A 27,434-nucleotide genomic window follows, 5' to 3' on the forward strand; every position below is an offset into this window, starting at 1 on the left:
GGACCCAGACTCAAATGGGAGAAGCGGGACTGTCTGGCTTCGGTCAGAGCGAGTGCAGCTTTCTCTCCGAGCTTTGCAGCGGGTGCTGGGACTCAGAGAGGCAGAGCCCCTGGGGACAGGACTGAGAGCTGCCATAACTGCTCTCTCTGACCCACCCTGTTGATCCTGTGCGACCCGCCCCGCCCCGCCCAAGCCCTGCACAGAGGCATTTGCCGGATAGCCTCAGGCAAACGCCAGATTAGCACCTCCCTAGAGGACAGAAGTTCTCTCACTGCTGACACAGCTGATTCTCATAGCCACTTGGCCTGGAGGTCAAACCCTCCCTGGAATTAGCTACAACAATCAAGATTTAAATATAAGACCGCGAACAAAGACCACTAGGGGGTGCACCAAGGAAGCATAACAAAATGCGGAGACAAAGAAACAGGACAAAATTGTCAATGGAAGATCTAGAGTTCAGATCCACACTTTTAAGGTCTCTCAAGAACTGTTTAGAAGCCGCCGATAAACTTAATGAGATCTACAAGAAAACTAATGAGACCCTCGATGTTATATTGGGGAACCAACTAGAAATTAAGCATACACGGACTGAAATAAAGAATATTATACAGACTCCCGACAGCAGAACAGAGGAGCGCAAGAATCAAGTCAATGATTTGAAATGCGAGGAAGCAAAAAACAACCAACCGGAAAAGCAAAATGAAAAAAGAATCCAAAAATGCGAGGATAGTGTAAGGAGCCTCTGGGACAGCTTCAGGTGTACCAACATCAGAATTATAGGGGTGCCAGAAGATGAGAGAGAGCAAGATATTGAAAACCTATTTGAAGAAATAATGACAGAAAACTTCCCTCACCTGGTGAAAGAAATGGACTTACAGGTCCAAGAAGCGCGGAGAACCCCAAACAAAAGGAATCCAAAGAGGACCACACCAAGACACATCATAATTAAAATGCCAAGAGCAAAAGATAAAGAGAGAATCTTAAAAACAGCAAGAGAAAGAAACTCAGTTACCTACAAGGGAATACCCATACGACTGTCAGCTGATTTCTCAACAGAAACTTTGCAGGCCAGAAGGGAGTGGCAAGAAATATTCAAAGTGATGAATACCAAGAACCTACAACCAAGATTACTTTATCCAGCAAAGCTATCATTCAGAATTGAAGGTCAGATAAAGAGCTTCACAGATAAGGAAAAGCTAAAGGAGTTCATCACCACCAAACCAGGATTATATGAAATGCTGAAAGGTATCCTTTAAGAAGAGGAAGAGGAAGAAAAAGGTAAAGATACAAATTATGAACAACAAATATGCATCTATCAACAAGTGAATCTAAGAATCAAGTGAATAAATAATCCGATGAACAGAATGAACTGGTGATCATAATAGAATCAGGGACATAGAAAGGGAATGGACTGACTATTCTTGGGGGGGAAAGGGGTGTGGGAGATGCGGGAAGAGACTGGACAAAAATCGTGCACCTATGGATGAGGACAGTGGGTGGGGAGTGAGGGCGGAGGGTGGGGCGGGAACTGGGAGGAGGGGAGTTATGGGGGGAAAAAAGAGGAACAAATGTAATAATCTGAACAATAAAGATTTAATTAAAAAAAAAAAAAAGAAAGGTCTAGCTCCGTGTTTGATAATTTACAATCTCTAATACATTATGGTGGTTGTGATGGGCTATCTGTGTGTAGTTTAAGAGTAAACAGTTGGGCCAGGAATTATTCCTTCCTCCCCTCCCCCCCCATTTTTGTCTGTGTGACCCAGGGCAAGTTATTTCATTTTCTTAGTCTCAATTTTCTCATCTGTAAAATGAGAAAAATAATAGAATCTCCTTTGTTGAATTGTTATGATAATTAAGCAGCATCATCATCATAAAATTACACTTTAGATCTTCCAACATTATAATCACTACCACCACTACCGCCTCTCCTGCCACCATTGCCATCATCTGTGTTTCACTACTTGTGTCATTCCCTGCCATATCTAGTGCCTGTCTTACATGGGTGCTCAGTAGATGCTTGCTCTCTGAGTGAATGAAGAAAGCTGAGAAACAAGAGGATGAAAGGGGGACTGTCCTTGGTTATGCTACCCCATCTCCTTGTTTAGTCTTCTGTAAGCACTTGTTAGGTTCTGACTGGTTATGTCTCACTGCCTGCTGTTTGGGCAAAATCTATTAAGTTTTTCTGTGTCCATACCAAAAGCTGATCAATTTAGACAGTGATCGAATCCACTGGTTTTACTGTATTTGTGTCATCTCTATAATAATAAAAGCATAATATCCTAATTAGACTGGATGTCCTTCCTGATGACCTGGACGAAGCCGGGGTTGTGAGGGAAGCCCAGGTCCTGGGTGCCTGCTGGTGGCTGGAGGGAAGCCCGGGTCCTGGGTGCCAGAGGGAAGCCGATGCCGGCAGCCAGGGGAAGGAAGACCTACTCTTGCACGAATTTCGTGCTTCGGGCCTCTAGTAATTATATAATTTTGCCTAGGAAATGACTTTAATATCTAGGTATCAGAGCATAATAGAGTCAGTAGTTGTCATACGTTTTTCTGAGATTAATTTTAGTATAACAGCCAACCCATGTTGTGATAAAAATCACGTTAACATTGCTATAGTACAGTAAGTTGGGTACACTTAAAAAAATAGGACTCCATGTGAAAGAAACATTCACCCAGCTGGTCACAGTGGAAGCACTGTTTTAACATTGGGCGTTCAGCACACACCATTCCTCACTCTACCTGAAGGGTGTAGTCTGGTGGAACACTTCTGCTTAGTTAGCTGACAAATGTACACACATTTTCTTGCCTTGGGAATGATTCTTTTTTTCCTTTGGGTAACTTATATAATTTTTTTTTAGGTTCTCTTAAACATAGGCTATTTGGAATGAGGAATTCCCTCTCTGTTCTTTGGCAACTTTTGATCTTTGAAGGAAAAGTCTTTATGTACTAGCACTAGATTGTAATGTATATTTCCCCGTTGGCAACCTGGAGTGCTGTTTCCTTTTAACTAGGTGTCTCTTTCCAGCTTCATTTTCCTGTCTCATTCTTTTTTTCCTTCATAGGAGATTCTTGAGAGTATCGTATTCATTCCATTGGAAAACATTAGCCCAACGATTTATGTGGCCATGGTGCTGTGGTGTCTTTGGAAAGCCATTTCTCTCTGACTATAGTCTTATTTCCCAAAGGGTGACTTGAAGTACCGAGGTGTTCAGACAATGGATTGAAAAGAGCAGGAAACAGGAGATGTTTGTTTCTTTTCTAGACACTTAGACAGCTAAATGTAAAACATTTCCTGGGTTTTAAGTAATACTATCCCCAAAAGCCTGGCTTAATATTTTATTTTGAATCATTAATATGAAAGCACACATCTGAAAACATAATATAATTTATATAAGAATGGGGTCTTTTATAGAGGAGGCAAGCATTGCTATCTTATCTTCTTGATTGAGTTGGATTCGAGTTTATATATGGTTTCTATGGCGTCATAAATATAATATGAATCTCCAACTCTTAACTATGCTGATGCTCATTATTTCATAGCAATATCCATTGTTTAGATGTAAAAACATTCCAAGCAGGTTAAGTTAAAGTACAATTGATCTATTCATTGGTTGGATACAGATTTAGGACCTTAATTGTTCCCCAGGAATTCATATGAGTATTACTAAAAAATATGTCCTCCCTCTGTTTTATTCTGTCACAGAGTGATAATTTTTCTCTCTCAATCTTCCACTCTAAAAAATAAAATACATAAAAATGTTATAAATTTTAAGGGAATGTTTGCTCTATTATACAATACTCTGAATTTCTTAAGTGGTAGAAACAGGTAGCCCGGGCTGATGCTCAAAGAGTGAACTAGTTTATGATATGAGCTGGTGAAAAAAAAGTCACACTCCTACTTTTATTTTATTTTCTAGATGTAAGGCCCCTTAATCTTTTTATTATTAGTTACATGTCTTAGATACATATTCATATTATTAATAAGAATAAAGTACCTTTGGAAGTTAAAAATAAAAGTGCCTAAAAGGATGGCATAATGTTTATCTGGGAAATATAAGGAGGCCGTCTTCTGTGTAATATAAAGAACGAGTTAATAGAATTAATTAGTTTCAACATTCAAGTACATTTGGCAATAGAGCTTGGTAATAAGACCTGTGACCTTTTTTGGGGGGAGGGTGGGTGTTTGAATATTAGCTCATGACTTTCTAGATGAAGACGTCCGAAAAGCCACACGGACTCTTCTAGTCTGTCATCGGAGTGACGAGTCCTTTGCAGTTGGTTCCCGATTTCGGCGGTGAGAAGTGTATGTTGACGTGTAATATTGAAACCATTGTTTCCTTCCTTTTGTGTGTTTACAGCAAGCTCCTGATGTTGAAGTGGGAACTGACCTTGTCCCTTCAGTCACAGTGAAGGTATTGTACAATGGTTCTAGACTGTGATGTGCACACAATAGTACACATTTCATCATGTTTGTCACTGTTGTCACCCTTTAAACAGCCAATGGAAATGTCATGCAAACACTTGGAATTTGTATGCTTTCTTCAGCCTTGGGTGGTGAATTGATAACCTTCATTGCTTTCTACAAATATGAAACTGATAATTGCATTCATAGTAATATGTACATAATAGAAACAATTGTTATGACTTATTCCTACCATTACTTAAATGTGTTGTATGATCCAGGGTCTTTTTTTTCTAGAAACAATTAGCATTTTAAATATGCTAAAGGAATTGCGTCATCACATAGACCAACCAGTTGATTGACGCATCATATATATACTAGGGAATTATGTGAATACTAATAATAGCTTTCTTCTAGGAATGACTATATGTGTGTTTGAAAAGAATTCCCAACCATCTATCTGCCATAATATTAGCTTTAAAGGGGTGTATTTATAGCAAGAAAATATTAAATGAAGAAGCCACAAAGTAGAGTAGTGACAAATTGATAGTCTTGAAAAAATAGAATATGAAGGATGTGGTTTTGGTTAAAATTTTTAGTCCCGTCATTGTAGAATTTTAGACTAGGACTCAAATGGAGAACCCTCTTAAGGCATTTAGATTAAAGTGTGGTAATCAGTCAGCACATTATTAAGCTGACAATATTTATCACTGCCCAGAGCGTGGAGCCAGGGAAAGTTGTGGATCTTGGCGATTCGCTCAAAACTTGGACAGGGCCTCATATTTTCTTAGATTATGGGTTGCTGTCCTTGGAGGAGCTTGACAGGGTACCAGGCTCTCCCAATTGTGTTCGCTTACACTGGGCCCAGCGGGTGGCCCTAGTGTGGGGCTCTGTGGTACAAGTTGAAGGGAGCCCAATCTTTTAACAGTTTCCTAAGCTAATTTTTTTGGATTCTTGCCACTGGAAACAAGGGTGGTCTTTCCCCAGTCTCCCTCCCCTATTCAATCAAAGGCTCTATCTCATTAATACTTCTGAGTCTGGAAAAGCATTAGTGGCAAGAAATCAAACACTTAAGAAAAAAGAAACCCTTCAGAGTTCCAGGAATGATCTATAGACTTGTGTGGGGAAACCCTTTTTATGTCTATCTACTGATACTGTTCAGACACATACACATAATAACTCAGGCGCACACTATACATTGCAGAAAAGTCTTGTACCTCAACCGGATAACATTGCTCATGCTAATTTACCCCCCAGCTACTGCTGATGGCTACAAGGAAACACACCTTTCTGTCCCAGGCAGCTCTTAGGCTCTCAGGTGGAATAGCCACCTCCAGATGCTGGCATGACACTACCGGGGAAGTCTCCTTCACCGGTGGGTTACTGCGTTTGAGAACGACACTAAGCCAATCCTAACGCTCCCTGTTGCCACTAAAGAACAGGAGAAAGAAGGCACCACACAGGGTCGCACACGGTCAGCCGGACTTCCGCAGCAGACACAGTGCCTTCCTGATTCGGTCTGACAGTTTCTATACACATTTCTGCTATAAATCTCCCCTTCTAGCCTTTTATAACAACAGCAGCCAAGATATATAAGCGTGCATGTTTCCATCATAATAAATCCTGTTAATTGAGAAAATGTTTCCATCCGTTCCACGTGAGTGAAGATGTGGCTGCCTTGAGTAAGTGTGCCTGATGGGAGAGCGGTTTGTTCATACCTGGCCTTTGGAGTCCTGGTTATACACCGAGGATAAAAAATTCAGTATTCTGTTTCCTAAGGATCATATTTCATTTTGTTAGGAGCAGAAAAGAGCATGGAAAATTCTTGTATTAATGTTTTATACTTTTCCCTTAATATTCTATAATTATTTTTCTCTTAAAATATGAAGTTTACGATCTAGCCAAGTCTTTAACTGTTTTTTTGGCTCAAACACAGCTCTTCTTTGTTCCTGTAGTTATTTTCGTCCCACATCTCCTTGATTCACTTTGGAAAGGGCCTTGCCATTGTTGGGGTTCTGTAAGTCCATGTAGGAGAGCTCTCACGGTTGTGCCTCTACCAAATGCAGACACTTTTGTGACAATGGAAAGCTGTGTGACCTTTGTCTAAGTTCACGTTGCCAGGCCAGGCAGTCAGAGTGTCTACTCTCTTACCCACAGCCCGGTACTACTTTCAGGATTGTTCATCTTCACTTTTAAAACTGAGCTTTCAGCTCTCTTGCACATACTGGCTTGATGGTCTTGGGCACTTACTTAGCTTCCCTGAAGCTCTGTCTTTAAAGTGTAAAATGGGGGCACTCGTTCATGTGCAGAGTTGTTTTGAGACTTAACCCCAGTTGATTCAGAGCGTGGGCTCTGGATTCTGGCAGCCGAAAGTTCAACTGTGGTTCCCCCACTTACAATCAGAATGTCCCTGGGCGAATCATTTAGCCTCTCTGAGCCACAGTTTGCTTTTCTATAAAATGGTATATAGTAATGTAGCTGTTTCACCATGTTGCAAATAATGAATGAGATAATGCACATAAATAATCTATTTGCATGGTTCTATGAATATAGAAAGCTGCTAATGGTTATCATTAATGTGATTAATTCAAAATGTATGTATAGGCTAGCATCGTATTATTAATAGAAAGTATTAAAATGTGTTCCATTTGTTCAGCGGACTAGCTATTTGAAAGAATGTTGTCTGTGGTGCATATCTGGTTTCTTCTCATAATTGCCGTCAGGGTTTGACTAGAAAGGCAGTAGGTTTACAATGGTCAGACGTCACTGAGGAAGCTTTGTTCATGGGATGCAGATTCCCCTCATGTATTCCCAGGGCTGATAAAGTAACAACTGAGGGCTCATTGTTCATTTGCTGTGTTTATTGTATTTATCTGCATCAATAGTTGTCTTTTAAAAATTTTACTGTGCAAGTCAAAATTTCATGTTTAACTTATTTTTAAGTTGTACAAATATCCACATTGTTTAAAATTAATTCAAGATATTTTCTGAATCTAATTACATATATATATATATATATATATATATATATATATATATATATATAATGTTTGTAGGCCAGTTGTATATTGCTGTATATGGTTTCTCTATTATATGTATGTATGTATGCATGTATGTATATATAATTAAGGAATAGGTGATACATGCCTTTTATTTAAGAGAAACTTCAGAACTACTTTCCTTAAAAATAAGTAAGCCCTTTCATTATGCCAGTTAATAATGAAATATATCTGCCTCATATACCAGTGCCTAGTAACCAGACTGCACTGACCCATAGAGAATGCTCCTCAGCTCTGGTGATTCTGGGTGTCACGTGACGAGCAATACCCAGGTCTGCTGTGAAAGTCTGTCTTACCGCACCAGCCATGTGCGCTCATCTAGGAGAGATTACTCAAAGAGACGGGGCCGTTTAGGAGATACGATCGAAAGAGAGAGCATGCCCAATGGAAGCCAGATCATTAAGCTTTTTCCTTGACAGCGTGAAAATGATGCCCCTTCTCACTGGCCAGGAAAGGTCACCAGGCTCATGGTTTCTATGCTGCTCCATCCCCAGCGACTTCCCGACACACTGCTACCCGAGTTCTTAGCTATTGATTCGAATCCGAGTGGGAAGGTTTCCAGCATCATCAAGCGAGAGCACCAGTTTGGAAGTCCAGCCAGCTCAGAGATGCAGCGGTGAATGCTGCCATTCTTTGACATTTTCTAGAATTAGTTATGTCGGATATTTTTTGGTTTAGGCCATAGAAGAAAATATAGTGCTTTGATATGTATCTAAGCTATGCATATATAATTAAGGAATGGGTGATACAAGTCTTGTATTTAAGAGAAATTTCAAGACTACTTTCCTTAAGGAAAAGAAAGGAAATCTTTTTTATTAAATATATATTTTTTAATGTTTTCAGAGAGGAAGGGAGAGGGAGAGAAAGCTAGAAACATCAATGACGAGAGAGAATCATTGATTGGCTGCCTTCTTCACATCTCACCCTGGGGATCGAGCCTGAAACCCGGGCATGTGTCCTGACTGAGAATCAAACTGTGACCACCTGGTTCATAGGTCGATGCTCAACCACTGAGCTACACTGGCTGGGCAAAGTAAGGAAATCTTTAGAGAATAATTGACTTGTGTAAAATGTAATACACTGATACTGGTTAAGATAAATAATTGATGATGCCACATCTATATGAAAAGAAGAATGAACACATATAATATTTCATGGTGTAATTATTTATCAGCCATTGATGGCAGATAGCTTCCTTTGCTTTTGATAGAACATTTCTAAGTTAAAAATTTAAAAATTTAAATTAAAAAATTAATTTAAACGAAAAAAATTTTAAATCATAGTTGACATACAATATATTAGTTTTAGGTGTACAGCACAGTGATTGGGTATTTATATAACTTACAAAGTAATCACCTGGATAATGGTAGAACATTTTTAATAGCTTTATTGAGATGTAATTTAGATACTATACAATTTACTCATTAAAAGTACATAATCCAGTGATTTTTAGCATATTTGCAGAGTTGTTGAACTATCACCATAATTTAATTTGAGAACATTTTCCTTCCCCTTAAAAATGGCCCCATTCCTATTAGCTGTCACTTCCTGTTCCCTTCTCTCCTATTCCCCCCTCATTCCCCCTCTCTATCCCTCAGCAACTGCAAGTCTATATCTGTCCTTATAGATTTGCCTATTCTGGACATTTCATGTAACTGAAATCATATAATATGTGTTTCTTTGTGTCTAGCTCCTTTTACTTAGCATACTACTTTTAAGGTTTGTCCATGTTGTAGCATGTGTCAGCACTTCATTTCTTTTAATACCGATTAGTATTTCATTGTATGGATATACTGTGTTTTGTTTATCCAGTCATCAGTTGATGGACATTTGGGTTGTTTCTACTTTTGGCTATTATGAATAATGCTGATTTGAACCTTTGTGTACAAGTTTTTGCATGAACATATGTTTTCATTTCTCTTGGCATGGAATTGTAAGATTGTATGGTAAATTTATGTTTAATTTTTAAAGAAACTGTTAGACTTTGTGTGTGGCTGTACTTTTTTACATGCCCATCAGAATGTATAAGTTCTAATTTCTCCACGTTCTTTCTAACACCTATTTCTATCTGACCTTTTGATTATAGTATTCTAGTGGCTGTGTAGTAGTATCTCACTGTGGTTTTAATTTGTATTTTGTAGCAGTTAAAGATATTAAGCATTTTTTCATGTGCTTTTTAGCCTTTCCTGTGTCTTCTTTGGAGAAAAGTCTGTTTAACTTCAGGGTCCAGTCTCTGAGTAGGACACTTCATTCTACCACTTATGTTACATGTTATGTTTTGTAGCTTCTCATTTTTTTCCCCAGATGATGTTTCCTAATTATTTGTACTGATTTTTAAGTAGTTGTGATATGTTATTAATTTGGATAGAATATAATTTGTAGTTACTAACAATTTCTATTTCCTTAGGTCACACTGCAGAATCGAGTGGCATTGCAAAAAGCCAAGTTATCAGTCTACGTGGAGCCACCTTTGGTATTGTCACGTGACCAATTCACTTTTGAATTGACCGGTGAGTGTTTGGTTTTGGCTTAAAGTCTATCATAGTTTGAGGTTTTCTTTTTTTTAAGTTAAATTTTTTTTATTAGTGTGTTCATTTCATGGATATATTTCTTGTCTGAATTGTGAGACTGGTATCTTCCTGAAATTAATGCTTGTGTTGTTTGGCTTATGGTGTTTTCCCTCTAAGCATCAAGCATGGACATTCAATGAATGGTTGTTGAGTCTGAAGTAATTACAGATTTCCAAGGGCTTTCCTTAACTAGGTGGACCTGTAATTGTACTTAAACACTGTAATTTGGAAGGCTTTCTTTATTAGTGTTTCTCTAGTGAGCTATTTATTGAATCAGTAATGTTTGAAGAAAGAATATTGACTTTGGAGTCTGGCCGGAATTTGAATCCTGGCCCTGACTCTCACTCTATGTGTAACCTTGGGCAAACTACTTTAGTAATTACTTGGAGCCTCCGTTTTTTTTAGTCTGCAGAAAGGGATAATGATGTCTTTCTTGTAGGGCTGTCTTGAGGTTAATGAAAAAATGAATCTATGTAAGGTATCTGCAATAATGCCTATATTAGGGCCCCTCTTGGCATAGAATCTCTTATCCCCTCCCACTTACATGTAAGTTGTCACTGATTCTGTTAAAGTGATTTCTGAATTATCTTTCTTTATTGTCACAGTTCAGCTGGGGAGCCTATGTCTTATTCAGGAAGTCAAAGACATCTCTCTCTCTTTTGCTTTTGTATAACCAACTCTTACCTGAATGCCTGGCAGATAGTGGGAACTCAATAAATTACTCATTGAGTGAGTGAAGGAATGGTTGAATGGCTGAAGTAGCCTTGGACATGATACCTAACAATTGGTTTCTCATTTTGTTTTCTAATTTTTATTTAAAAAATATTTTTATTGATTTCAGAGAAGAAGGGAGAGGTAGAAACATCAATGATAAGAAAGAATCATTGAATCATTGGTCGGCTGCCTCTTGCATGCCCCCCCACTGGGGTTCGAGCCCACAGCCTGGGCATGTGCCCAGACCAGGAATAGAACCTGTGACCTTCTGGTTCATATGTTGATGCTCAACCACTGAGCTACACCAGCTGGGCTGTTTTCTAAATTTTTACAATAATTTCAGTTTATCTTTTTAAAATACATTCTGAACAATTTATTTTTCCAGTTACAAACCCGTTAGGGCTTTCTAACGCAGGTTGGAGATCAAATGCCTGATTACAGAAGGCTGTGCGCCATCTGCTGTCTCTATTGTTGTAGTTCCATCACGTCCAGTCCCCTCCTTGGATTTTCCCTGCAGTCTTGTCCTGACCATGAGAAAGTGCTGTTCCCACTCCCACAGTCTCTTGCCCTTTTGTACCCTTGTCTCTGTCTGTGCTGCCTGTTCACCTGGGCAAAGAGAAGCAGTGGTGTAGAGTGTTCGGCCCCCTTGCTCTGAAGTCAGTTCCCAGCTGTGTCTTAGCTATATGACCTTGGGCAAGCCTCTTACTCTCTCTAGCCAGTTTCCACCTGCATGCCCCCCTCCCCCATAACAATAACAAAAAAGAAAGGAATGGGGACAATAATACCACCCACCTTATAGGATCATTGTGAGGATTAAGTGAATTAATCCATGTGAAGTGCTTAGGACAATAGCTGGCATACAATAGGGGCCTACAGTGGGGCCTTGACTTACGAGTTTAATTCGTTCTGTGACAGAGCTCGTAACTCAAATTACTTATATGTCAAATCAATTTTCACCATTACAATGACACGTGATGCTGGGCTGATGTTGTGGCGTTCACTGTGATGGTCGCTGCGCCAACTAGTGGTGGGGTATCTGAAGCTGGCTTGTAACCCGAATTTTAGCTCGCAACTCAAAGCAAAAAATCGGTGGAGAGACAGCTTGTATCTCGAAAAACTCATTAGTCGGGACACTCGTAAGTCAAGGCCCCACTGTAATTTGAATGGTTGTTAATCACTGTCAATAATTATGTAACTTCCATTACTTTCACATTGCTTATAGCACCAGAGATGACTAGAACAGTGGCCTTTTCTGTTTTTCTGAAAGGAAGTTATGCACCACCTGAATTGGAAGGAAATGCTGTTGTTTCTTATGCCAGACCAACAGGTAAACAAGATTAATCACTCCTTTGCACTTGTAGTTATGAGTGAAATGTTTAAATGATAAGATGGGAAAACACGTTGTAAAATATTATTAAATAAAAAAGATTCTTTTCTAGTGTTAAATAAAATTGTATGTCCAAGTTACATTAATGTGTTATGAATAATAAGTGATAAGTCAATTTAGTGGATTTCCATACAAAGTGTTTGATTCTATTTTTTCAGTTAATAGCAAATATGATATACTTTTACTCTCACTAGAAGAATGGTATATAGTCATACTTTATCTATTTGAACTAAGGAGAAAAACCTAGTCTGAATAAATGAAAGACTATTAGGGTTATTCTAACATTAGATTAATGTTCAGAGTTTGAGATATTGTTTTAGTGACTATTACCCTTCAGTCAGTTTAAGAGCAGACCTAGTATAATTTGATCTGTATTTAAAAACAACAACCTCTTTTTAGGTTAAAAAGGTTATTTTTAATAAAATGATGGTTGCCAAAGGTTGGGGAAGGTGTGTAAAATGGGAAGATGTTGGTCAAAGGATTCATACTTCTAGAATGAGTAAGTTCCTGCGGGGGAGGGGGGTGTCTAATGTATAGTGTGATGACTATAATATACAATACTGTATGATATGCTTGAAAGTTGCTAAGAGAGTAGATCTGAAATGTTATCACCACAAAAAATGATAATTATATGAGGAGAAGGAGATATTAACTAACTTTATAGTGGTAATCTTTTTGCAATATATATGTGTATCAACTCATCACATTGTATACCTTAAACTTACATATGTCAATAATATCTCAATAAAGTTGGAAAGAAAGGGGAAAAGGTTATCTTTAGTCCAGTTGAGATTCAATTATTATAAGTTTCAACTTAATTGAGTCAATCAATTTTATATATTTTTCCTATATAGTTAATTTTTTATAGTAACAGTTTGACAGTTGATTGGTAGAAGAAGAGAATTCATCATTGCTTTTTGTCATTTAACCAAACATGACTAAATGTAATGTAACTGATAATAAGGTATTTCAGCAGTGTTACATTTTAAAATTATTTCTATACAGTTTTTTTTTTTTAGTTTTTTTTCCTTCTACTGATGCCCACTTTGCTTATTTTAGTAATGTTTTTGATAATTATTGTAGTTTTTATTTTGCCTAAGGGAATTTTTGGGCTTATGTATTGACAATTTTATGCTCTGAGTTGATTTTATAACTTTAGTACATTTTCAAAGTGGACAAAATGCTTAAAAATACATTATAAAGTTGTAAAATAAGTCTGTGAGTTGCTCGTTGCATGTATCAGTTTTAGCTATTATACTTTTCTATAGTCAGAATTTAAAAAAACTATAAATTATTGCTAAACAAAAGAGCATAGCATTAATTGGTTGAAAATATATTAGAAATTAAAGTAAAAAAAAGTAGATAGAAATAAAAGAATAGCAAGAATAGCAACTCACCCAAAGACATTACAGCATAGTGGTATCTACTGGCTGAAATTATAATGTAAACAAGACTAACTGGAAATTTTATTATGATTATGTATTTGGTCTTTCATGCAACTGTTTTCCCAACAATGCATTTAATGCTCTTGATGCCATTTATGTACTGAGTTTGGTTTGCTGTTTGGCTAGATCATATATCTTTATCTCTTCTTGCCACTTTTGCACTGGAATAGCACACTCTCATGGACTTCTGAGAATGGAAGTGCAGATATATTGTTAGATTTCATTTATTCATGTTTTACTCGTCAATTGTGGATTAACCTTAACTCATTTTTATTGGAGAGCGGTTTAAATCATCAGTGAGAATCTTGAAAAATTTAATTTATATTTTTAAGCAGATATATATTAAATTTGTGTTGTAATTTTACCATAGGTAATTTGTTGCATTCTTTTTCCCCTAACCCTTTCTGCATTGCCTCTGATGGATAGATCGAAGTCCTGAAGGTAGGTAAGAAAAATAATTTAGAACTAAATGAATTTCTGAACTGAAATGTGGTCAGTGAATTGAGTTGGTATTATAACATGAATTAACTGTTTTTATAAACTATTGTTTTAAATTAAATTTAGGTGGGTGACATTGGTTAATATAGTCATACAGGCTTCAGGTGTGGGGTTCTATGTTATAGGACCTGCATATTGCACTGTGCCCACTACCCAAAGTCAGATCTCCTATCACCATATATGAGGACTCCATTCACCCTTGAACCCCTTCCTCTGGCAACCACCACACTGCTGTTTGTGTCCACGAGTTTTAGTTTTAAATCCCACATATGAGTGAAGTCATATGGTTCTTAGCCTTTTCTGACAGATTTATTTCACTTAGCATAATAGTCTCAAGGTCCATTGGTGGTGTTGCAAATGGCAGTATTTCATTCTATGGACTGCTATTTTAACTATAGAAACCTCTTTAAGGATGATTCATTTCCTTGATCTGACTATGGAGAGTATACTACATGTTTCTTCTCATAGAGACTTGCCATTTAGCAGAGTCATGAGAAAGAATGAAGCTCCATATCTCTTTAAAAAATCAGGTATCATTGACAAGTGATTTCTGTGACTGGTGATTTACCTGTATGCTCTGTTATCTTATTTTATTAAAATGAAGAAATAGTAAGGACACAAGGTGTTTGCCACGGAGTTCTAAATTGTCTGTTTTCTCTGTGCCCCAACAGACCCACCTCTGTCTCTGGTCAGCATGCCATGCGTGCTCAATTCTGTGGGCCTGTTCTTTGTCTTGTTTAGAATTTATGGGGGAGTGCCATCCCAGGTCTGACCCCTTGAACTTGTCCGGGTCAGTATGAATTGTTAACCCATTTTGTATTCCTCCAAACCTTTGTTTATGAGTCTACTGTAAAACTGACCATAATGTGAATTTCATGAAGTTTGTTCCTTTGAGTCCCCTAGTGGATTTTGAGCTCTCTGAGAGACAGGTTCGAGCACTCATCTTTGAATTATACGATATTAGGATAAATGACAGACACTATAAAAGAATCTGCCCTAGCTGATTTGGCTTAGTGGATAGAGTGCCAGCTTGTGGACTGAAGGGTCCTGGGTTCGATTCCAGTTAAGGGCACATGCCCGGGGTTCTGGGCTCGATCCTCAGTAGGAAGTGTGCAGGAGGCAGCCGATCAATGATTCTCTCTCATCATTAATGTTTCTATCTCTCTATCACTCTCTCCCTTCCCCTCTGAAATAAGTAAATAAATATATATTAAAAAATAATTTAAAAATATATATATATAAAAGAAAGAATCTTCTACTTTGATTATTTTCCTCATAGACACAGATTTTATTTGGTTTATCTTCATATTAGCTATTTAAGATAAATATTAGATAACAATGTTAATTCATTAATAATAATACATAAAATACTTTAAAATAATGGCAATATTTACTCATAAAGTTTTGGTGATGCCAACTACCTTAGTTGCATAGTATTTGGAAGGTGAAAATGCACTTATGTGAGAAATATTTTAACAGAAGTATGTGATTAGCTTTATAACATAAAGTAAACTAGTCAAATTAGAATTTGGGTTATTAAAAAACTATTATTAATAAATAATATTTATATTTTACTTTGCAAGATTGCACATAGCTGATAAAATTTGCACTAACTTTTGTGAAATACCATATTCATATTATTTAAATGATTTGTTTCAGGTTAAAAAAATCAGTTAAGGTTATCATTGAAAGTAATTTATTCCCTCTTACTGTAAATTCAGTCCCAACCATTAGGGGGAAAAATCACAATATATGGAAATTTGAGTATTTCAGTACAAAGCTAAAGCTGGTTGTAATAATCTCATGATATATTTTAAAATTATAATTAAGCTTTGGGGAGTCGAGTTGAAACACCCAGCTTCAGCTAGCAGGCAAGAAAATAAAGGCTGCCACTGAGCTCTCACTTTACACGCAAGGCTTCAGATTTCAAAGACGGTCCATTTCATTGACCTGATCTGTTCAGGCTGCAGTGCAGATAAGCAGTCTTGCTTTTACTCATGGCAAAGAGGGAAGCAAACGAGGTTTTATGTGGTCCCATAAGAGTTAGTCTCCATGATTTCTGCGTTAAAGTTACATGACATGGGAGATGTAACAGGACTGCAGTTGGAGCACAGTACGTAGCCAGACATAACAGGAAGGGATCAAGGAAGTTCTGGCTACCAGACACCGCTACTGCTTGGGGCGCCTTGTTTTCAGTATGAAATGACTCTAGCAGGCCGCTGGAAAGAGTGCTACAGGCGCTGTGTGGAAGTGTATGCATATGCATAGTTATTCTACTTTGATATATATGCCCCCCCCCCCCGCCCCCCGCTTTTAAAGCGCATTTTGGCTTCCCTCTTGACAGTGATACTGGCTCTTGGGTGTGCCAGGTGTAGTCAGAATTCTCTTCCTGGAAAAATTGTTCCATCAGGAGTGGTTTTGATGTGACTTTTCTTTCTCAGTGTTAAATAATTTTGTGATTAATTGTACCAAGTAGTTGCAACTACCCATTTCCTCTAGCAGGCTAGCAAGAGAAGTGTTTGAAGGGGAGGCGATTATACTTGGTAAAGACTGCAGCACAAAGTCAGTCTGATGAATGAGTAGGCCAATATTTGAATATTATAAATGACTACATTTTTTTCCTCTCAGCTTAAAATTGAGTTGAATAAGCCTGTTTGCCAACAACATAGAGAAAATATCACTAATGGTAGGCAAAGTTAGGACCAATTAAGCTCTTTCAACTGAACTGAAAGCTAGTTGATAGTCTTTGAATACATGTAATTCTTTCCTTATTATAGATGCACACATGTGCACACTCACACATATCTCCACGTGTCTCTAGCTTCAGGTTCTTATGTACAATGGTAGCCCGAAGAATAATTGTAGCCAAATTTACATTTCAGGATTCTTAAGAAAATGTAAATCTCAATGGAAATGTGTCCCTGATAAACACCACAACTAAATACTAGAGATTGTATTTTGAAATGCTTGTTTTTTTAATTTGATGAGAAATAATATACAATACTGGCATTGTGATTTTTTAAAAAAAGATACGGTTTCTTTAAACTGGTTTCTGAAGGATTTAATATTTTCTTTTTAAATACATCTTTATTGATTTCAGAGAGGAAGGGAGAGGGAGAGAAAGATAGAAACATTTATGATGAGAGAGAATCATTGATCGGCTGCCTTCTGTACACCCCATATTGGGGATCGAACCCGCAACCCAGGCATGTGCCCTGACAGGGAATGGAACCGTCACTACTGAGCCATGCCAGGCGGGCAGATTTTATATTCCCCCCCCAAATGGTAAACTTTTCAAGTTGCCATCATTTTATAATCAAATTTTTAAGTATCATTTTCCAAAATAATGTTTTCCAAATGTCCTATGAAACAGGTTTACAGTTCCCAGAGAAAAAGGGAATTCTGGAGGGTTCTACAAATCTTAGCAATTGTAGACGGCTGCCCAAATGTGCGATACTGTGTGAGGACCCTGTCTAGAGTTTGCGGGATATTCAAGGCCACTCTGAGCGTGGGAATCCTAATCAGGAGTGTTCAAGGCTAAGTTACTGTACGCAGGTGCAAGAAGCAAGGACACAGCTATCTTACTATATGTATGCTGCGCAAGCATGCCCTTCTATAACCCAAGATAGTGAGGTCACTATTGGCAAGAAGCCTCTTTTGTCTAAGTTAGTATTAAAGTATGTTACTGACCAGCAGGCAGGGGGGTTTGGAGGCAGCTGCTTAGTGAGGCTGTAGCTCTAAAGATGGCTCCAGTATAGCTCCTATGTTGGAGGCTACTGCGACTTTGTAGGAAAGATGTATTGTTACCTAGCCGGTGTATGGCGACTGTATGGGACTTTACTTTGAAGGACTGCTTTGTCTAAAAGCTCCTGTTGGAGCTTGGGCTACAATAAAGACTCTCTTATATACCCACAACTTCTTATGGCTTCTCTGTCGAATATCCGGATTCCAAGGAGGTCCAGTCCCTGGCAGAGGGGCTTGGACCCAACATACTGTCATTAACTAACTTCATTGGACTGTGAATTGAGTTATAATGTATTTTCCTTGTTGGGTTTATTAGTGCTTATAAGCATTTGTTTCAGTTTCTAAAAACATATATACACCACCAGTTTCTTTAGCTCTGGCTTCTTAGAGATTTAGTACCAATATTCAAATATAGGCTCATTAGCATAAGGCTAGTGTTGTTGATCATGATTAAATTTTTTACCACAAATTCAATCAGTACCCGGTCCAGTGAAACAGAGCCACGGTCTTAGCAGTATAATTTTAGAAGCACATTTATAGCCAGATTTTGTTTGAACAATTAGCTCAGACTTTGGTTCCAAGTACATAGAAGATCGCTTATTTTTGTGCAGAAAGAGTTATCCGAAGGTGAAGCATTTCCCCCCACTATTCATTAAAAATGAAGGAAATGAAGATAGGTTTCAGGTTTTGAGGCTTTAATTTATCTATTGTAGAGGAAATATATTAGTAGGTACAGTTCCATAATTTGGAGATATGTGGAATATCTGAAATTGGAAAAACTAATGCGTCCTAATATTTTGTGTGTGGTGACATTCATAGTTGTGCTTTGAGCAGTAGCTTAGATCATGCTACCATAATATTTTGAGTTGAAACATTTTACCATTGCCCTGGCTGGTGTGCTAAGTGGTTAGAGTCTTGGCCTGCACACCGAGGGATGCGGGTTCAATTCCCGGTCAAGGGCATGTACCTGGGTTGCAGGTTTGATCCTAGGCCCCAGTTGGAGTGCATGCGGGAGGCAACCAACCCATGTGTCTCTTTCTCTCTCTCTCTCTCTCTCTCTCTCTCTCTCTCTCTCTCTCTCTCTCCTTTTCTTTTTTCTTTCCTCCCTCCCTCCCTCCCTCCCTCCCTCCCTCCCTCCCTCCTTCCCTTCTGCTCTTTCTAAAAAGCAATGAAAAAATATCCTTAGGTGAGGATTAAATTTTTTTTTTTTTTGCTATTGCAAAGCACAAATAAACATGCCTTTAAATCTCACAGAATGTCAGGATATATGTAATACCCTGGGACCTTTCTGAAGAGCCACAGTTATACTTTGCGTCTAGGATTCCAGAAGTGAATTAAACATCTGTTGGTTATGAGCAAAACATGAGCTACGTAAAATTTGATGGATAATAGATTATGTTGGAGAATGACAAATACGCTCCCCGTGCTCTGAAAAAGTCTTTAATTGACCTCGTATATCAACATGTTTCCATTGCCGATGATCTCTCGCTATCCCACTGAACAAGTAACACTGAAAAGTATAGTCCCAGCTTGGATGCAGAGTAAGCCACTCAACCCCAACTGGCTTAAACAAAATATGTTGCTAATTTGGAATCATGTCCCCAAACTCCAACTGCTCTTACTTTACTATTTCTAAGTTGCTCACTGACTCCACTGTAAGGCAGTAAAGGGATGAATGTGTGGCCCCATCAGGTAGAGTACAGCAGGTCCCGAGATACAGGCTTCTGTATAGTACCCCATCAAGAACAGAACCCTAGAATAAAAGGAGAGAAAACGAAAGTTGTAGAATTGCTTTTCTGGATTTATAAGTAGAGAGCCCACTTTGCTTTGGTTTCAATATCGTTCTCTTTAAAAATATTGAAAGGAATTGATTTTTAAAAACTTTTAATCCTGACATAAAAGTCTTCATTGTTATGTATTGTTCAGTTACCTATTTAAATATGCCTGTGTACATAAAGAACAAAATTTGACAATTGAATGACTATGAAAGCCTTTAAAAATGTCACTTAAAGTTAAATGGATTGAGAAAAATTGAATCATATGAAGGTAATATTCTTAATATTACTGTAAAATGTCATGAACTTCAGTAGATCTTAAGTAGAACAAATTCTGCTTTCATGTTGTAATTTATTGTAAATTATTAATTGTAATTTGAATTTTCAGTAAGTAAAAAAGCCTAAAGGTTAAAAAATTTGTGGTTGGGGGTAGAGAAATTATGAAATATAGTCATATAAAGTCTTTCTGACATAAATTTGATATTCATTGCTCATCTTAGCTGAGAGTCTTAAATTAGGGCTAGAACTTTGAAGGTCTTAGTTTAAAGATAGTTCAGTAATTGACTATAACTCTATATATAGTGTTGAAGTGTTTCTTGATTTTAAAAATATGCTATTACTATTAAAGGCAGACCTCATGCCTGTGTTTTTTCTAAGATTTTATTTCTGCCTTTCACTTTAAAAAAATCTGCAATACTAGTACTCGTTATCTTTTTAGTTTTTAAATTATGGTTGACATTCAATATTGATTTCAGGTGTACAGCATAGTGATTAGACATTTATATAACTTACAGTGATCCCTGATATTGCCTTCTGCTTTTTGACAATAATATAAACGTGTGAATTATGATAATAATGTGCAGTTCAGTTATACTAGACAAAATGGGCAGGCCGCAGACTTTTAAACTGGGATGTGTTGCTGCTCAGACTATTAGTAGTACAGATTTTTTGTGTATCAAATTATTTGACATATTCGTGACTCTGCATTTCTCCCTTTTTATTTCAGGCATTCCTCGGGTTACCCAATGTAAATTCAGACTTCCGCTGAAATTAATCTGTCTACCAGGCCAACCTTCAAAAATTGCAAGCCACAAACTAACGATTGATACCAACAAACCTCCAGTCAGCCTTCTCAGTCTCTTTCCAGGTAGGCCTTCTGAAGTAACATGCCTGTAATATATCAGAAATGTTAAGAATTTAGAATGGAATCCTTCACCAGCAGGTAATGATGGGGTAATTATCAGATAATTGTTAAGTCAGAATATGAAAATGCCTCCAGGATTTTTCCCTTGCCTGTTCAAAGGCGAGTAGCTTATATCAACAAGGTAATGAGGTGTACCTTTTAAGTTTGATTAAAATTAGTATAATCATTATTTTGTTTCTGTATTCAGAGACGAGAACATCAAATGTTTCTCTTTAGACTGGAATTTTTTGGCTCGTAATGTAAATATTTATTATTCACTTTCATTGTAGGTTTCTGGATAGGTACCTTTTTAAAGTTCAGTCTTATGCCCCTGAAAAGTAATCGCCTAAGTAGGTGCTCTTCGTGATTCTGCTGCCTGCAGCAGCTGGAGGGGGCAAAGGTTCGAATGTGCGTTCTCTGGCCCTGATTGCTCAGAAGGGGCTCGTTATATAAAGCCTCAGCATCACAGTGAACATTTGGGGTAATCTGTGAAGGTGTGACCTTCTCCGGTGTTAGTTTTCCTCTGAGTAACTTAGAAAAAAGAGAGGCATGGATTGGATGAAGCATCTGCAGTAACCAGGTTTCTAATGGAGCCCTCTAGTCACTTTCTTGGTGATGGGGTGGAATTAAAAAAAACAAATCTGGGAATTAAATCAACCCTCTTAAATCCCTCATTAAAAAATCGTCACCACTGACTCTGAGATGCATCCTTACCCTTGCATTAGTGGGTAGGATTTAGAATACAAAGAGTATTTCCCACAAGCTTTAGCGATTTATGGTAAGTCACCTTTTGTGTTATTAACTACTTAAAGTGCTTACAATTTATTTTTCAAGAATTTGAAGTGTTTAAAAAGCGTTGTTTATGTATAATGAAAAGCCTTCAAAATGGAATGCTTTATTTTATTTTATTTTTATTTTTTAAAATTCTTTATTAGTGAAGGTATTACAAATGTGCCCTCATCCCCCCCATTAAACCCCCATCCTCCCCCACCCCACTCATGTTCTCATCCCCCTGTTGTCCATGTCCATTGGTTTGGCTTATATGCATGCATACAAGTCCTTTGGTTGATCTCTTCCCCTTGCCCCCTCCCTCCCCTACTTTCCCTCTGGGGATTAATAGTCTGATCGCTGTTTCTCTGTCTTTGGATCTGTCCTGTTCATCAGTCTAAGTTGTTCTTTATTTTCCACAAATGAGTGAAATCATGAGGTATTTATCTTTCTCTGACTGGCTTATTTCACTTAGCATAATGCTCTCCAGTTCCAAAATGGAATGCTTTTTATTACAATTGACCTATTCTTTAGTTTGGCTTGAGTTTGGGTATACCAGGTATATATGTATATTGTTAGCAAATAGTTTTGTACCTTTTGGGTTTTCCCTTCCCTTTCCTTCCTTCTTAGTCATTTTCGTATAACAAATTTGGATTATAAAGAAGGCAGAAAGAGTCACTACCTTCACAACATCTTATACAAATATATTAATTCCTTGGGTCTCCTATACTATCCTGGAAATTTAGTAGGAAATTATATGCTGCACACCGAACTTATTGGTGCCTTAGAAAAGTGGTTAAGACCTTGGCTTCTGAGTGGTTGACATTTACTGTGGATGGATAAAACCCACAGAGGCTGAATAAAAATGCAGGCTTTCGATCAGAGAGGTAATCTCTGGAAGCTTAGGAAAGCTTAGGTACATGTTTCTCCTGATTTGGGGCTCAATTGTTTTGATATCGTTGGTATCTTAGACTCGTCAACACATATTTGCTTCTTACTTACTTTAGAAATAGGATTCAATGACAGATTAAAAAAAAATTTCCTTCAAGATCCAATGTATGTGATATAGTCGGTTCTTTGTGGGAGATCCTGGATCTGTGTTCATATTGAACATGCTGGAATCCTATCATTGTTCAACATAAGCACTCTTGGTACTTTTTCACTTTTCCATTTTTCACTCTTGGTATATAAGACTTTTATGTATTGATGTCAAGTAATGTTGGATCAAACTGTCCTTGAGTTCAAGATTTCAGTGATGCTGTCTTTTCTACCTTTGTTTCTCCTGGCGCTGTATTTTGGGTGGTTTCTGTTGCTGTACATTCAAGTCACTTTCTTCTGCAGAGTGTGATGTGTGCCCACTCAGCGTGTTTCACCTCAGACAGTGTAGCTGTCATCTCTCAAGAGTGATATGGGTCTCTTCTTCTTCTTCTTAAAACCATCTTCCATGTCTGCAATAGAATGTCCTTGAACATACAGAACAACATAATAATGTTTAAATGCCCTTATCTATGAGTCTGTCATCCATGTCATTTCTGAGTTAGTTCTGATTGATTTGCTCCCTCTTATGGATTGTAATTTCTCCCTTCTTTGCATGTCCTGTAGTTTTTGTTTGAAGAACAGAACTTCTGAATTTTATCTAGCTGTGTGTTGAGTACTTTAGTTTTCCTCTAAAACTTCTTGAGCTTTTTTTTCCTGAGACACTGTTAAGTTACTTGAAAAAGTTTGATCCTTTCAGGTGGTGGTAGGCAGGATGGGAGCAACATTTTATTCGAGGGCAAACTTCACCCACTTCTGAGGGCGAACTCTTCCATGTGTTCTGCACGATGCCGAGGGAATTAGGCTGGTTCCTATCCTGGCCAGTGAGAACAGGGCTGGTTCCTGGCTCTGGGTGGGATCACAGATTCCATGTTCCCTGTAATCTCTTTCTGTGGTTCCCTCAGCCTCACATAGTTTCCTTACAGATGTGGACTGATTGGCATTGGGATATGTACTCCAGGGGCACTTTGCAGATCTCTACAGACCTCCCTCTGTCGCGCTCTCTTCTCTGACACCCTGCCTGTGAACTTATGCAACTTTGACCATTCCAGACTCCCAATTCTATCTTCCTTCTTGGGGAGAATGCTTTGTTGCACCTCGGTTCCCCAAACTGTCTTGAGGCCTACAGATTTTTCTCGAGGCAGTAAACTGGGGCAATCATAGGGCTCACTCTGTTTGTTTCTTGTTTGGAAGGGGTCATTGTTCAATTCTTGATTTCCAATGTATTAACAAAAAATATTTCAGCCCGGCAGGTGTGGCTCAGTGGTTGAGAGTTGACCTATGAACCAGGAGGTCATGGTTTCATTCCCGATCAGGTCATATGTCCAGGTTTCAGGCTTGATCCCCAGTGTGGGGTCTGCAGGAGGCAGCCGATCAGTGGTTCTCTCTCACCATTGATGTTTCTATCTCTCTCTCCCTCTCCCTTCCTCTCTGAAATCAATAAAAATATATTTTTAAAAAGTATTTCATATTTTCTGTCCCATTTTTTTAGTTGTTTTCAATGGAAGGGTAACTGTGGCTCCAGTTTCTCCATATTGGCCTGAAGTGAAAGTCTCCAACTTTATAATTCTTGTTTGTTTGAGTCAGAATTCAAATGTGGTTTACATTTTGCAATTTTTTAATATGCATTTTTGGTATCTCCTTTTCTATAGGCTTTTACCCCTTCATCTCCCTTTTAATTATTTGTTGAAGAGTACATATTATTTTTCCTATGTGTTTCTCACACTCTGAATTTCACCCATTACATCCCTGGGATGTTGTTTAATATTTATTTTCTCTGTCCACTTTGTTGCCTGTAAATTGCAGTTGCAGCTAGAGCTAGTAGTTAAGCTTAATTATTTTGGCCACATTGCTTAATGAATGGTGGTTTATGCTTTCAGCAGGGGGACAAGATATCTGCTTGTCTCTTTGTTTGTGATGGTCTCAGCCATTGATATTCAGTGCTGAGATCCATTCATTCATTGGAAGTTGAAAATAGTTATATTCTATTTCTTTCAAGCTTCCTTCAGTTTTTGGCTGAAATAGTTCTATTTGGAGAACCTTTCCTTATGTACTATGGGTTATGTGGTGCACAAGTAGGATCACCAACATAAATGCATGGTTCCCTTTGTTTATTACTGATTTTTAAAAGAATGAGTTGCCTGGCCGGTATGGCTCAGCGGTTGAGTATCGACCCATGAACCAGGAGGTCAAGGCCCATGCCTAGGTTGTGGGGCTTGATCCCCAGTGTGGGGTGTGCAGGAGGCAGCCGATCAATGATTCTCTCTCATCATTAATATTTCTATCTCTCCCTCTCCCTTCTTCTCTGAAATCAATTAAAAAAAAAGGGGGGGGGGTTGATTCTCTAATCCTCCAAGACTGATAATTTGGCTTTTTTTTTTGTATCAACATAAACACTTTAATTATATTTGATGTGTTTCACTCCATTGCAGCTATTATTTTTTGATAATTAAATATTTTCACCTCTGGCCAGTGATAGTCTCTTTAAATTGGCTCTTACATCCTTTTCACACAACTCTGCTAGTTACTGGTCATTTCCTTGCTTCTGTTCTAGGTTCACCTGTGCATGTCCTGCCTTAGACCTAGAATGAACCAGTAGGAGAAAGGAAATGAGATGATTTCAGAGAGTTCTTATGAGGCAGAAATTTTAGCAACTGGAAGCTAACATGAGAATCAGTTAATCTAATTCATGCATGGGCTTTAAAAATGACTAGTGACATAAAACATGCTGTCATCAGCTAAGTTTCCTGTTTCGAATATTGTCTTACCTCATGGTTATGTAAAGTGATTCCCACCCCCCCCCCCTTTTTTTTTGCAGGCTTTGCCAATCAGTCCGAAGATGAACAGGTGAATGTAATGGGTTTTCGATTCTTAGGTGGTTCCCAAGTTACTCTTCTTGCTTCCAAAACCTCTCGTAAGTAAACCATGGAGTTACGGCTTTTGAAATTTTCTATTAAGTGCACTACATCATCACCAAGGGTTTCTGCAAAGGCTGGTGTTCAGCTAAATATTGAAAACGAAGAGCCATAGTATTAAGTATATAGGACATAAAAGTTATAAAGCTAGGTCCTATTTTATTAGAGATTTATCTTTGTTTGGGGATGAGGATAGTTTGAGGGAAAAATTTAAAGGATTGAAAAATGTTTATGAGATAGGTATATGCTGAACTAGATTTTAGGGACTATTAGAAACTGGAATTAATTTTTATGTGTGCATATATTCTTATGTCCTTTAAAAAAAAAATCCTGACCCCAGTATATGTTTTTATTTATTTATTTTTTAGAGGGAGAGGAGAAGAGAGAGAGAGTGAGAGAGAAACATTGATCGGTTGTTCCCATACATGCCACAACCAGGCATTGAACCTACAACGTAGGCATATGCCCTGATTGGGAATCAAACTGGGAACCTTTTGGTGCACAGGATGACGCTCCCACCAACTGAGCCACCTGGCCAGGGTGACACCGTTTTGTTTTGATTAGCTTTAATCTTCAGTTGGATGCTGGAATAATTTTTGTACATTTCTTTTGTTAAACTATTCTCTTTAGTTAATCTAAAAAATTGTTGCCAACATGTCCTTGGGAAATTGTACAAATATGTTTGACCTCAGTTTATGATGCTGTATGATGAGTTGGTAATTGAGATAATTTAAAAAAGGCAAGAAGTTATTCCATTTGAAAAATGGGGATATTTATGTCCTAATGCATTATGTTTATTATTTTTTAGATAAAGTGACTTTTAGAGCATTGCTGTAGGGCATGATTACCATTCTGTAAATATCACCAACTATTCAGCTATATGGCTGATCCAGTCACATATATCTGAATAGATGGCAGTGCCATAGTGCAGACTGACAGGCTGAGTCATGGGATAGGACAAGGCCTTTTAAATAAGGAACCACATGAACTGTGTCAACTGAAACCTGAAGAGTAGCCATTACAAGTCCCTGGTGGTTTTTTTACTTCAGTGTCTCACAGAATTCTACCTAGGAAATGCCCTTGGTGATGAAGGGAGATAGATATGAAGAAAGTATAGTTTTCTGGGGTTGAGGTAGATGTTGGTGCTCCCTACTGCTCTATCAGAATACCCATCCCCAAGAAAGGAATGAGGTAATTTGTACCCAATGTGTGTCTGGCATTTTTCTTTTTTGTGATTCTGAATCCAGGATGTAATTTCTCTTCTGAATATCACAAGGACAAGTCACTTTGTCAATAATGTCTCTAGCCCAGCTGGTGTGGCTCAGTGGTTGAGCTTCGACTTATGAACCAGAAGGTTATGGTTCGATTCCCAGTCAGGGCACATGCTCAGGTTGCAGGCTCAATCCCCAGTGGAGGGTGTGCAGGAGGCAACCAATCAATGATTGTCATCATTGATATTTCTATCTCTCTCTCCCTCTCCTTTCCTCTCTGAAATCAATAAAAAAATATATATTTAAAATAATGTTTCTATAGCTTATCTTTATAGTTCATGAGTAGCAAATTTCACAGAGCTTTAAAAATATTGATAAAACTCAATTTACTAGATATAATTCTATCTGAGCTCAAATCGGTACAGTCTAAGCTACAGCTAATCCACGGATAAATGTAGAGGACCCAGTGTTGCAAGTGTTTAGAAAGACCTGGACAACCAAATTCAGTAGTAATTCAGAAGTGAGATGTAGCTGGAAGGAGTGTGGGTTTTATTTTGTTTTAAATTTGCAATAGTAGAACATGTTTGAATAGTAATGGAAATGATCGAGTTAAGTGGGAGAGGCTGAGGATCAGGAAAGAGAAGGGAATCACAAAGCAATGAAATCTTTGAGAAGGAGAGAGGCGGTGGGATACAGGGCCTGGGTGGCGGGCACTGGGGGTGTCCAGGGGG

The 27,434-nt window shown here is 38.0% G+C and overlaps 1 protein-coding gene across 1 annotated transcript in view; it reads left to right on the plus strand.

Annotated features, from left to right (window-relative positions):
* Nucleotides 1-27,434, plus strand: part of BBS9 (Bardet-Biedl syndrome 9) — a 325,628-nt gene that overhangs the window by 138,217 nt on the left and 159,977 nt on the right. The window contains exons 12-17 of the mRNA XM_081102088.1: nt 4,356-4,409; nt 9,866-9,968; nt 11,965-12,069; nt 14,001-14,015; nt 20,598-20,738; nt 25,396-25,491. Coding sequence (XP_080958214.1) covers nt 4,356-4,409; nt 9,866-9,968; nt 11,965-12,069; nt 14,001-14,015; nt 20,598-20,738; nt 25,396-25,491 — 514 coding nt within the window. The remainder of the gene's footprint in view (nt 1-4,355; nt 4,410-9,865; nt 9,969-11,964; nt 12,070-14,000; nt 14,016-20,597; nt 20,739-25,395; nt 25,492-27,434) is intronic.

Source organism: Myotis nattereri (assembly GCF_964212035.1).
Source record: "Myotis nattereri genome assembly, chromosome: 11".
Taxonomy (NCBI): domain Eukaryota; kingdom Metazoa; phylum Chordata; class Mammalia; order Chiroptera; family Vespertilionidae; genus Myotis; species Myotis nattereri.